The sequence below is a fragment of the Microtus ochrogaster genome, chromosome 6 (genome assembly GCF_000317375.1).
Source record: "Microtus ochrogaster isolate Prairie Vole_2 chromosome 6, MicOch1.0, whole genome shotgun sequence".
In the NCBI taxonomy this organism is placed as follows: domain Eukaryota; kingdom Metazoa; phylum Chordata; class Mammalia; order Rodentia; family Cricetidae; genus Microtus; species Microtus ochrogaster.
This window is the reverse complement of record NC_022013.1, coordinates 66,450,010-66,463,296: the sequence shown is the minus strand read 5'-3', so window position 1 is coordinate 66,463,296 and position 13,287 is coordinate 66,450,010. Positions and strand designations below refer to the sequence as shown.

Below are 13,287 nucleotides of genomic sequence, written 5' to 3'. Positions count from 1 at the left end.
GTCCTGGGGTTGCTTGTGCAAGCACAGACGTGCCTAGCTGTTTTGGTTTGTTTCTTCACATGCGTGTTAGGTTCTGAACTCAACTATCTCTTTAATCCCTATCTGATTCTTTTTTATGCTATTACACATGGAAGTTCCTCTTTCATTTTTCAGATTGTCATTACTGTAAAGAAATGCAACTGATTTTTATATGTTAATTTTAAGTAACTGTTAAATTTAATAGCTATAATAGTGTGTGTGGTTGTGGTTGTTATGGAAAGAATTTGCAATAGCGTGTCGATCCTGGTCTCACCTGAAATGCTCTCTGGCTGTCAGCATTGAGCACAGCACTAACCCTTATCGATTTTGCTGTTGCTCTGTGAGCCAGCGTTTATCTTCATCAGTTTCCTCCATTCTCTTTCTTTATCTCTGCTCTGATCTCCAGTGTTTCCTTCCCTCTGCTGGCCTGGGTTTAGTTTGTTCTATTTTCTAGTTGTTCACAGGATAAAGATCTTCCCTCTGTTTGAAGGTAGCAGACGCAGCTATGAGCGCCTGATAACAGCGCTTTCGCCATGTTGCATAAGTTGTGGTGTCCCGTGCTTTCTTTTTTGTTTGATTCACGTATTTCTAATTTCCTCTGTGATTTCTCCTCTGACACAGTGGGGCATTAGGAGCACTAATTTCATATTTTTGTGAGTTTTTCTTCTGCTTATTAATTTGTAGTTCTGTTCCACTGTGGTGCAAATAGAATCCGGGTATGTTTTCTTTCTTTTAAAATGTACACTCTGTCCTGGAGGTTGGTTTCTGTACACTTCAGGGGAAAATGTGTTTCTGTTGTTGGTTTGAATGTTTTGTATATATCTGTTATTTCCAGTTGGCCTGTAGTGTTTATTTTTTTCCTTCTATTACCTTATTAATCTATCATTATTGAACTCTGAACATGGACGTCTTCAGTTACTGTAGAACTATTTTCCCTTCAAATCTGTCTTTCTTGCATATATGAATTGCATGCTTTAAAATTCATTCAGATTACAAACTCCTTGGTTTTCTTTTTCTTTTTTTATTATCACTACACTCTTAGGATCCGCGCTGATCTGAGATGCTGCGGTTCATCCACTGCTATATGGGGGTTCTCCTCCCCCCCTCTCCCTTCTCTTCCTCTTTCCCTTCTTGCCCCCTTCTCCTTTCTTCATCTCTTCTCTCTTTTCTGAGATAGGTTCTATGTAACCCATTCTGGTCTTAAAACTGTGTTCGCCTAAAAATAAATAAATAAATAAATATGTCCTCCCGCCTCAGACTTGCAGGCGCTGAGAACCCAAGCATGGACCACCATGCCCAGATGTGTGTGTGTCTTCATGTGACTCCAGGGCACCACGTCTACAGTCTGCGTGGCCGTCGTGGTGACTGCGAAGCCATCCCAGTTGGTTTTCACTTTAGTTCCTGGCAGCGTGTGCTGTACAGCTTATCTTCAAATGCTTGAGATCCAGATCTTTACTAAAGTGTCTGGTAACGTCTTTGACCTATGGCCTTAGGAGTATATGACATATATATTTTATGTGACAGTCCTTCATTGCAAGCCCACTCAGTGGCTTGTCCTTTTGTTTTTTGGTTGTTTGTTTCCGGTTGTGCCTTTGGTGTCCTAAGATAGGACACCATTGTCAGCCCCTTGTGTTGTGCTTTCTTGTTGTGCTCTAGGATTTTTTTTACAGCTCCGAGTTTTACACGTGGGTTTGTGACCCACTCACTTTTAAGATATGTCCAGGTCCAACTTGACTTGTTTGTGTGCAGTGGTTCTGGCAGATTGTTTCTCTCCATCTCACTGCTTTGTTTCTTAGACAAAGACCAGCTGATCTGTTTCTGTGATTTTTATTCCTGGGCTGTGCTCTGTTCTGTTGATGGCAGTGCCACACTGTCTCAATTTCTGTGCTTCACAGCAAGGCTGGAATTAAGGTGGTATCAGCCCTCTAACTCAGTTCTTCTCTCTGGGCATTGTGCTGGCTGTTTGAGGCCTTTTGCCTCTGAATATTAATTTTAGATCAGGCTGTCAGTCCTCACAAATCTTGCTGGGGTGTCTACTGGGATCACATTGATTTGCAATTGTAAAGAATTGCAAAGACTACAGACAACAGCTGAATCTCCCTACCCACAAATAGAGAATGTCTCTCCAGGTAGCTGGTTTTTCGCTGACATCTTTCACTATAGGTTGGTAGCTGGCCTTTGCAAATGTATTTTAGACTTATTCCTTTTTATCTGTCATGTTAAGTTAAATGGCATTGTGTTTTCCTCTCAACTGCTGCATGCTCAATGCTGGCATATGAGAGAGTGACCGATGCTTGCATCTCTCCTTGTCTCCTGCAGCCTTGCTGGGACCGCTTGTTAGTTTTTGGTCAGTTATTTCAGGTTTTCTGCATAGATGATCATGTTGACTGGAAAGAGTTCATGTCTTTCATCCCAGTCTGAATACATTTTCAATTTTCTCCACTTGACTGTTGAGTCAGCCGAAATGTCTGATGGGGTGGTGAAGTCACAGATGTGGGTGTCTTTGCCTTGCTCCTGGTTTTGGTAGAAAAGCTTTTGAGTTCTTCACCACTAACCCTGGAGTTCACGATCAGAGCTCTATAGATAATCTTGATCAGGTTGGACAATGGAAAGGCACATTTAAAAAATTTTGTCAAGTGCCTTTTCTGTATCTCTTATTTCTATATCTCTTGTAATAATTTTGTTTCTTTCTTCATTTGCTTTCTTTTCCCTCTTTTGTTTTTTCCAGACAGGGTTTCTCTGTGTTACAGCTCTGGTTGTCCTGGAACTCACTCTGTAGACCAGGTTGGCCTCCAGCTCAGAGATCCACCTGCCTCTGCCTCCCGAGATTAAAGATGTGTGTCACCACACTTGACTTCATGAATTGATTCTCTCTGTCTTTTCTTTCAGTGTTCTGCCACTATTTAAATGGTGTTTCAGAACAAAAAAAATAAAAAATAAAGTTATACAGTTATTTATATATTTTAAATCTTGTACAAGGCATAAGAAACAACTACCAACAGAAAAAAATTATTTTCTCTACCCCTAGATAGTCTGCCCATAGCTGTCTGCACACTTCAGTCTTTGTATAGTTGTTTTATTTTATAATTGAAATGATGATTCACAAAGATAGAAAATTAAGAGTTTTTTAAAAAAAATTAGAGAGACAATAATGTGTAAGTTGGCCTTTGCTAAAGAAACTCCTGGAGAAATGGCGTTCTCAGGCAGTTGTGCCAGTGCCTGCCCCGCCACCTCTCCCTCCTCATTGTGTGGCACTGCTGTGCTCCTCTCCAGGGTGCTCACTGTGTGCTCCCCTGGAGCCGCGGGCACTGTGGCTCCTGGTGTCCTTTCTAATGTCCGCTCTCCAGGGGACTCTGTGGTGCTCAGCCCCTCACCTCCATCTGCTGCAGAGCAGCAGGAGATGCGAAGCAGGAGTCCTGGGAGTCAGGCTCAAGCAGATGGAGGTGAGGGTTCATGTTCAGGCTCTTCTTCACCATCGCATGTGACCATCCTGTGATGATGTATCACGGCAGCCAAGTTTCTCCCCAGCACGTTTCATTTCAGTGCAAACCCACAGCTTCTCATCTCCGACATTATTGGATATTAGCTCCAAGGGGGACATCGATAGATCCCGAGATCTCAGTAGAAATTGATTCCAAATGAGGGGCAGTCTCCATCTGTGCTGACATGACCCCACTTGTGACATTTAAAACACCTTACATTTTGAACCTGATGGAAGCTCATTTCTGCCACTCATATCTGTGTTCTGTCTCTCCTTCCATTTCTTCTTTCTCTTTGTTTTCTTCTGTAATTCCAACATTCAGGTCATGTACCTACCCGCTCATCTTCCCCAAGTCACCTGTCATCCCATGACACTTGTTCTTTAAGGCACTGCTGCATTAATTCTCCTTCTCCTTTTGTCATGAGATGTCTTCTGTCCTGCCATCCCGACCCTCTGGATGGTGGGTGAAAGTCCTTGTTGCCCATGAAATGGCTGAATGATTTCCCCATTTTGGAAACTGAGATAGGAAAGCCGGCCGATAGGCCTGTGAGGGATGTAAACAAACTCGGAGCATCATAAACTGATTGTTTCAAATGATGAAAATCCTGGGGTCAACTCCACGTGAACGTGGCACATCCGTCTTTTTATATATAACTGAATTTGGCACACTTTTAAAATGTTCTAAATTTATAACTGCACAACAGAATGTCATGGCATGTATTCAGAGGTCAGAGGGCAGCTTGTGAGACTTGGTTCCCTCCTTCTTCAATATGGTCTCCAGGGATTGGATCCAAGTCATCGATCTTGAGAGCAAGCACCCTCTGAACCATCTTGCTGGCCCCAAATAATCTAGATTCAAGTTACTAATATTTAGCTGAGGGATTTTTCTTGCCCGTCCCCACCAGCTGTAATGGCCACACCAGCATATTTAATCGTCATCGTTCATAAGAGATATTGATCTGTAGCTCTCTTTTCTTTGATGCTGCCGTCTGGTTTTGGTATTAGTGCGAGGCAGGCCTTGTAGAATGGGTGAAGATGTGTTCTCTCTTCTGACTGAGACTGGAGGAAATTGGCATATTCTCATCCTAAAGCGTTTGGGAGACCTTCCTGAGGATCCATCTCTCTGGGCTCCCTGCTTCCTTTTGGAATGTTATTATTTATTTTTATTGGTTACTTACTATGTACATTGGCTTACTCTAGTGTCTTGTTTCTTCTCAAGGTGTACATTTGGGCACACTGTATCATTCAAGGAACTTTTTTTTTTTATCTAGTTATCCTGCTCAGAATGTGCTTATCCACACTTTAGCTTGATGATCTAAGCTCCTATGTCCTGGTCTTTCTCCTCCACCCCTTTTCACGTCTCTCCCCACACTTTTATCTGAGATCTCACCTCACCTAATCTTCAGTCTCAAAGATTCCCCCGATACATCTAACCAGACTCATTTGTCTCTAGTATTGTATTTTCTTGCATTTTTAAAAAAGTTTTTATTTATTTATTAAGTATACAGTGTTCTGCCAGAAGAGGACACCAGATCCCATTATAGATGATTGTGAACCACTGTGTGGTTGCTGGGAATTGAACTCAAGACCTCTGGAAGAGCAGCCAGTGCTCTTAACCTCTGAGCCATCTCTCCGGCCCACATTTTTGTTTTTTAAAGAAGGTTGATCATTTCAAATTTCTATTTATTTGTGGGGTTATGCACATGCCACAGTGCGGATGTGAAAGTCACAAGACAACTTTTGGGAGGTAGACCTCTCCTGCCGCATGTTTGAGGCAGGGTCTCTCCTGTTTCTGCCTTCCTGTGTACTCTAGGCTAGCTGAGCCCACAACTTCATCTATGTAGGAGTGCTGGGATTCCCGATTTGTGCCACCATGCCTGGCTTTTATTATTCAGATATGTGGGTAACTAAACTAAGTCTCTAGGCTTGTGAAATGAGTACTTTAACCCACAAAGACCTCTCCCCAGCCCACTGATAACTTCCTTGAAATTCTGTTCAGCATGTCCACTTGTCAAGGAAACCATTCCTAATGGCTGTTGTCTTGACTCACGGAATGTCCGCGTTGGTTGGTTGTAACACTGCTGGCTCTGCCTCTGCTGCATGCCTTCTGACTTTGTAAGGAGTGTACGTGTGTTTCCCAGTTGTTATGGAATACTGACCACGTGTAACAGGCTAATGGAGACTGGGGTAAATAGTGTCTGCTTACAAAGGATGTACCAGTTCATCCACTGGAGAGCTGAACATTGGGCCACTGCTACCCTGTGCTGACATGGGGCCTGGAACTCAGAGGTGGGGTGGAGGACGCTTTGTATCCTATGTCAGACGCAGTGTTCAGAAGGCTCTGCCATGCAGGCAGCCTTCTGTCCCCTCCATCTTCTTCCAGGGCAGGCCCTCATCACTTGACACAGGATTGTGGGAGAGCTACAGGGATTTGTTATGATCTGTACCCAGGCATGCTAAAGATGACAAGGGCTCTCGGTCCTTAGACTTCAGCATCAGTGGAGACTAGAGGTTGTCAGGGACTTTCAGATGCTCTTGTCACCAGGAGTTCAGTGCCATAGCCAGGCTCTCTGCAACCTCTGCACTGAGCATGTGGGCCACCTGTCAAAAGTCAATGGTATACACATACAAATAACATTATGTGGACTGAGCAGGTTGTATTTATATACACACACATATATTTCACAACCACTGGAGGAAAAGAGACCATGGCTTAGGAAGAGAGCAAAGTGGGGTACCCAGGACGGATTGGAAAGAGGAGAGGGAAGGGCTCATATTTTTAAGCCATTGGCATTGCTCTGTTAAAACTCTACCGCTCTCCAAGGTGATCTTGCAGAGTGCGGCTGTGGCCCTGTGTTCTGGTGCACCCCCGGGCTATACCCTCCACAGTCTTGGCCCCTCACTTTCACTGACCATCTTCCAGGTGCCCACTTTGTCTGTCTTCATCTGGAGAGCATTTTTTTCCTCATGTATTCCTGTAATAGAACGCAATGCCCTGCCTGAAGCAGGGAGAACAGGCTGGAAGGCCTTCTGTCAATTCAGCTATTAGATGTCTAGTCTCCAAGTTCCTGTGGATGCCTGTCACTGGGAAGTTGGCCAGAGGATACCCCCCCACACACACATACACACAAAGTCTGTGGAGGGGCCTCCCCTCTTCCCTAACCCTAATTGTGGACTAACTTCTCTGTAATGAGATTCCTACCCCTACCCTAGGTTATAACTCCCTGAGGCAGTGCCTACCACATGCAACTGTCTTGCCCAGTGAGGCAGATCCTTGGGTGTGTCAGCATGGCTACCAAGCTCTAGACCGCTTCTGCATATGCTCTGGAGTTCAGAGTCTTGAAGCCATTTTCTCTGTTCTAGGAAGAGTCTTCCCACCCCCGTGCGTGGATAAGAGGAATTGGTCTGGAAGCATGTGGTCAGTCCTCAGAGGCTGGAGGAGAGGATGCGCGAGACCGCATGGAGCCTTGGCATGGGCTGTGCTGGGTCAGTCACGCTACCCCTGCAGCCGTGCTGTGGCCAGTGCCGCAGCCGGTGCCACCTCCGTGGACCAGGATGAGTTCAGCTTTGTGGTGGTGGGTGCAGGCTCTGCTGGCTGTGTGCTCGCCAGTCGGCTCACTGAGGACCCAAGCCATCGGGTGCTGCTGCTAGAGGCAGGTCCCAAGGACTTGTTGATGGGGAGCAAGCGACTCCAGTGGAAGATCCACATGCCTGCCGCCCTTGTGGCCAACCTATGCGATGACAGGTACAACTGGTACTACCACACGGAAGCACAGCCAGGCCTGGATGGCCGTGTTCTGTACTGGCCGCGAGGCAGGGTCTGGGGGGGATCCTCATCCCTCAACGCCATGGTCTACATCCGTGGACATGCCGAGGACTATAACCGCTGGCATCGCGAAGGTGCTGAGGGTTGGGACTACGCACACTGCCTGCCCTACTTCCGCAAGGCACAGAGACATGAGCTGGGAGCCAACAGGTACCGAGGTGGTGATGGGCCACTGCACGTGTCTCGGGGCAAGACCAACCACCCTCTTCACCAGGCCTTCCTTCAGGCTGCACATCAGGCTGGCTACCCCTTCACCGAAGACATGAATGGCTTCCAACAGGAGGGCTTTGGCTGGATGGATATGACCATCCACCAAGGTAATGATTTTTAATTAACCCTCTTCTAATTATAGTCTTTCCTCCTGACCCCTTGATGGTTGGTAAGTGCCAAAATAAGGCTAGTGTTAGCTGGGAGGGAGATTCTTCACACTCCTAGGCGTTATAGGACATGGCCCAACCTCTTGGACATCCGCTGAGTCTCTAGGTCATGGGAGCAGCAAGATGAATGCAGACTCTTCAGGGGCCTGTCTAGCCTGACAGGGCAGCCAAGCCCTACAGTCACAGATCTAGGAAGCCGAGATCGGCAGGGATCTCAGTCCTGTTGGTGTCCATGGCCAGGATGAACACAGTGGCCTGGCCGGGGGCAGGAAAGGCCTTGGGAAGAAGCAGCTCTGCATAGTGACTAAGTCTAATAGACTTGCAGATGAGAAGTTGAGGCAGAAAGAGATGGCACAAGACTACTTGCCTTAACCATCACCTCTGTGTGGATGGGTGCAAGTAGACACAGCGTGGGTGGTGCAGAGCCTTGATCACAACAGGACAAGCCACGGGGCTCTTAGCAGCCTAGACTTCAGGGTGGGGCGTCCAGGTCCCAGACATACCTTGAAGGCAGGCCTTGCACAGTCAAGGACAGGACAGGACAGAGCTGCTTTCTCCAGCATGTTCCCCTTGCCCAGGAATGAGGGGAGGGGCAGCCGGTCACACATGATCTTGTTCCATCATATAGGGAAGCGCTGGAGCACAGCCTGCGCCTACTTGCACCCAGCATTGAGCCGCCCCAACCTCAGGACTGAGGTCCAGACCCTTGTGAGCAGAGTGCTATTTGAGGGCACACGCGCAGTGGGCGTGGAGTACTTCAAGAATGGGCAGAGCCACAAGGTGCGCTGACTCCCGTGGAAGGGGTGGGAACTGATTGGGCAGGAAGGGGTGGGCACTGATTTGTCCTCGCCAGCCAAATGCTCCTGTCCCTATGACGAGTTAACAGCAGGTAATGGTGGCAGGATATGTCCCTGGGATCTCACGGGACAGAGGTCAGAAGCCTCCAGTCCCAGCACCTGTAGACTCCTTGGTACCCTGCTGTGAATGCCTCCAGAGGCCTCTGTCTGCCGTATCCACCCCAAGCAGTCCTCCAGTATCTTCTACATGGTTTCAGGGTCCTGGCCTGTCAGAAGCCATTAGGTTGATCCTAGAAGTTTAAAAACCCTCAAATATAATCATACTACATACACATGGTGCCTTGCCTCACCCTCCCTCCCAGGAGAGGGGGCTACTTGTGTGCTTGCTTCAAACCACGCTAGTGCCTGCTGTCATCGATCTCCTTAGAGCTCTACTGTCCCTGTTCTCAAAGTCCCTGTCACCGTAATAGCTATGCGTGAAACTCACACAGGGTGACTGGATGTGCAGGTTGCTTTGAAGTAGCTAACAAGAAGCCCCCGACTCTTTACTCTAGGACCTGGGAGCAGACTCTCCACATAGTGCCATGTCCCAAGGCCACATTCTTGTGGTCATGGCAGTCACGGTCAGCTGACTTCTCGAGAAATGTGACTGGTGGTCCCCTGCCTCTTCCAGGCTTATGCCAGCAAGGAGGTGATCCTGAGTGGGGGCGCCATCAACTCTCCACAGCTGCTCATGCTCTCTGGCATTGGAAATGCAGACGACCTCAAGAAGCTGGGTATCCCTGTGGTGTGCCACCTGCCTGGTGAGCTCCTATTCCGATGGCTGCCCACGGGGTGGCTCTGGGGAGGCCAGCAGCTTCTTGCGTGGAGTGGGGAGGTGGCATGTCTTAAAAGTGTCACAGCCTTCCTTCCTACAGCTGAGGGGCTTCTGAGCCTCACTGGACACTCCTATTACAGGCCCCCGAGTCTTCATTTTCCTTCACCCCTCCCCCGTTCAGGGGTGCTCTGTACCCTTTCCGAGCGAGCACTTCCTGTTAACAGTAGGGCCGAGATCACCGCCAGGTCAGGCCTGGCGTGAGAGCTCTATGCCCAAGGTTTACAAGTTGCTCTTGGCACAAATAAGACCAGCCTGGGGCTCCAGCGTCACTGTCCATATGAAGAACCACGTGTCATCTTTTCAACTGTGTAGTGCCCTCGAGGGCTTAGCAGTCTTCTCCCTTCCCTCATCCTGCATATAGAAGGGGCTGACCTTTCCCTGGGAGCTTTCCTCCAGAAGCCTCTGGAAGTGGTCTGTGTCCTGACTGCCCTCTGTGTGCTTGAGTTTGAATGAGCTTAAGTGGCGTCTGCACAGCATGCTGGGATTGCTTCCTCCTTTGACAGACTCGGGACAGAGCATGGGGCTGACAACTGGCAATCTGGCCAGTAGACACCCAGTGACCCTTACCAAGCAGTACCTGCTAGAATTGTGGGCCCTGCCCTTGGAGGGTGCTTCTGAGATGGGCTGGTCAAAGGCACCTGAGTGGCTACTGTAGAGGGGGTGGCAGGGCAGGTGGCTTTAGCGTTTGAGAGAGGGCCAGACTTGTCGAAGACAGAAGTGGTGACTGGGGTGGACAACTCGTCTGCCGGGGGCCAGGACAGACAAGAACCGGCTTAAAAGATAAATGGACTGGAGGGGTTTCCCCTGTGTTAGCCATTTTTCTCAACCACTCCATCCTGCGCCAGGAGTTGGGCAGAACCTGCAAGACCACCTGGAGATCTACATTCAGCAGGCATGCACACGGCCCATCACTCTCCACTCGGCCCAGAAGCCTCTGCGGAGGGTTTGCATTGGACTGGAGTGGCTCTGGAGGTTCACAGGTGGGCCTGCCTCCCGGTGAACTTGGTGGCTATGGTCCTTGGGCATCACGGTTTCCTTTTGATTAGCTGAGATGAGCTTCAGTTGCTAGGTATGAAGTCAGATGACAATCATCAGAGCCCATTTTTCTGTCTGCAAGGTGAGGACACCAAGGTCCTGCCTTGTAGGCTGCCGTAAGGAGACAGGAGGCAGTAGCGCATGTTGAGGAGGGCTCTTGCTCAAGGTGATGCCCACTGAGCAGGATGTGGGATTCGCTCATAAAGCACGTGGCCTTTGCAGACCTGAAGCCCCTCATTTTTGGCACGTAGCTGGCATTTGAAGTTGTGATGCTGGGTATGGCCACCTGGAGAAAGAAAACAGTTATGGACAGACCTTGATGCCAAGCCCCAAGCCCAGGAAGGGAGACATAAGGGAGGAGGGGACATGGGAACAGTTGGCCCACCTACCATAACCTGACTGGCTCTTCTGCCTTGTCTTCATGGGACCTTCAGGGGATGGAGCCACGGCCCATCTTGAAACAGGAGGGTTCATCCGCAGCCGGCCCGGGATCCCTCACCCAGATATTCAGTTTCACTTCCTGCCATCCCAAGTGATTGACCACGGGCGGAAACCCACCCAGCAGGATGCTTACCAGGTATGCAGATAACCATGGCCAGAGACTGTGCCCTCCTGATCCTGCATTAGACTAGGCTTTCATGGTGTTATCGGTCCCACTATGCAGACCTTCATTTGGTACTCTGCTCCCCAGTGGCTACTATCTGACTGGAAGAAGAAAGGGGACCCAAGCCTGATGCCAGGGAGAGAACCCAGGAGCCAGTCTACAGGATGGATAGAGGGCAGGATCTATACCAGTGACCACAGGCAAACTACCTCAGCCCCAGGATCATGCCTTGAAAGTTTCAGGCAAAGGAGTAAAGGCCAGACAGGGGTGGGGAGGTGGGAAGAAGGTCAGATACAAAACCTTTATGCTCTACATTGAATACTGAGTCCCCATCCACAGGGAAGCAGGGCCTTCTCTAAGCTTCTGAGAGGTAGGTAATGGAGATTACTGTGCACTGTTCCCTCTAAACCCTCCTAGGTACACGTGGGAACCATGAGGGGCACAAGTGTAGGCTGGCTCAAACTGAGAAGTGCCAACCCTCGGGACCACCCCGTGATTCAGCCCAACTACTTGTCAACAGGTAACTCAGAGGCTACTTTGTGTCCCCTGGGCCTGACATCGTTTTAAGGAATCTTTATATAGGGTTCCTTTCTCGGGGTCCTGTTTCCTAACACTGAGGATGCTCTCAGTTTGGGGTCACACAAGGTAGCGGGGGGGGAGCTCATTTTGCATGGCAGGACAGGGGTGCAGCTTGCAGACCCATGTGCAGGAGGTACAGATGCCAGGCCCGGGCGTACTCCCTGCCTGGCCTTCCCCACCCTTCCTTTGGGCACTGAGAGCATGCTGCATTCCCAGCTGGCCTCTTCATGCAGCAGCGCCAATACTCACAGTCCGTCGCATGGGGACTTGACAGTCACATGGTAGCAGAGTAGATTGCCTATCTTTACCTCTGGTTGCCAGAGAAACCAGACCTCAGACACCAGCATGAGCCTCTTGGCACCATAACTGCTTCTTAGCAGGTGACAAGCACTTGCAGCTTGGTTCTCCACGTCCCTGATCTTTGTCCCTCAGTTCCACTTAACCAGCAGAGTAAAAGGTGGGGAACTCATTTATCTCTCCTCCACAGAAACCGATATCCAGGACTTCCGTCAGTGTGTGAGATTGACCAGAGAAATTTTTGCCCAAGAAGCCTTGGCTCCCTTCCGGGGCAAAGAGCTACAGCCTGGAAGCCATGTCCAGTCAGACAAAGAGATAGATGCCTTTGTGCGGGCGAAAGCAGACAGTGCTTACCATCCCTCCTGTACCTGTAAGATGGGCCAGCCCTCTGACCCCACTGCTGTGGTCGACCTGCAAACCAGGGTCCTCGGGGTAGAAAACCTCAGAGTCGTTGATGCTTCCATCATGCCCAGCGTGGTCAGTGGCAACCTGAACGCTCCCACAATAATGATTGCAGAGAAAGCAGCTGACATTATTAAGGGGTATCCTGCACTCTGGGACAAGGATGTTCCTGTCTACCAGCCGCAGACTCTGGCCACCCAGCGTTAAGGCAGCCCACTGCCTGAGGACGACAGAGGAATTCATACCAAGCCAAGAGATCCAACTCATGCAGCCCTGCCCCAGATAGTTCCTGAACCTGTAGACTCTTGGGACCCAGATATCCCTACTCATGGCTAAGACCTTCATGGTATCTGACGAAATAAAGCCGTAGCAGTGAGTGAGGCAAGTCACTTTTCCCAGTGTCTCTCTGAGGATCCTTGGAGAAAGGCTAGCATGCAAGCTGGGGCCTCGTCCTGACCTCCTGGAGTTAAGTTAGGAAGGTTAACTCTTGCGTGATTTTCTTGCAAGCCCTTCAGCCACCTCCAGCCCAGTGTTCTGTTGCCAAGAGTAGAATGATCCTTTCCCTGGTGACCCACTCAAGGCCACTTCTGCAAAGGCCAGGTTCTTGAGCTGAACTGGGGCTCTCCAAGGAAGCGTTAGCGGAGGCTGAGAGCCAGGAAGAAACTTAGGCAGGGCTGGTCCCTGAGCTCATGTTCGCCATTAGAGGAAAGGCAGCTGACAGCTGGAGGATACTGGCTGTCCCTTCTCCTGCTTTGATTCAAATCTGAGGAGTGAGGTACAGGAATGGGGGGCTCAACTGACTGCATGACTCACTTGTCTCGTGCTGGCTGTCCTTACAAGAAAATGAAGACCGGACACATTTTGGATTAGTTTCTCTAAGACGTGCAAAGCCACCTTCTCCGATGGGGAAGAGCAGGAAACCTGCATTGCGAGACCAAGAGCAGTGTGTGTGTGTGTGTGTGTGTGTGTGTGTGTGTGTGTGTGTGTGTGTGTG

General features: G+C 49.3%; 1 protein-coding gene across 1 annotated transcript in view; it reads left to right on the top strand.

The window, feature by feature from the left end:
- Chdh (choline dehydrogenase) overlaps positions 1-13,249 on the top strand; it is a 27,745-nt gene extending 14,496 nt beyond the window's left edge. Inside the window, exons 2-8 of the mRNA XM_005348764.2 lie at positions 6,863-7,642; positions 8,331-8,482; positions 9,173-9,302; positions 10,222-10,356; positions 10,846-10,988; positions 11,433-11,535; positions 12,082-13,249. Of these exons, the coding sequence (XP_005348821.1) occupies positions 6,913-7,642; positions 8,331-8,482; positions 9,173-9,302; positions 10,222-10,356; positions 10,846-10,988; positions 11,433-11,535; positions 12,082-12,500 (1,812 nt within the window). The 5' untranslated portion in view covers positions 6,863-6,912 and the 3' untranslated portion in view covers positions 12,501-13,249. The remainder of the gene's footprint in view (positions 1-6,862; positions 7,643-8,330; positions 8,483-9,172; positions 9,303-10,221; positions 10,357-10,845; positions 10,989-11,432; positions 11,536-12,081) is intronic.
- Positions 13,250-13,287: the final 38 nt, after the last annotated feature.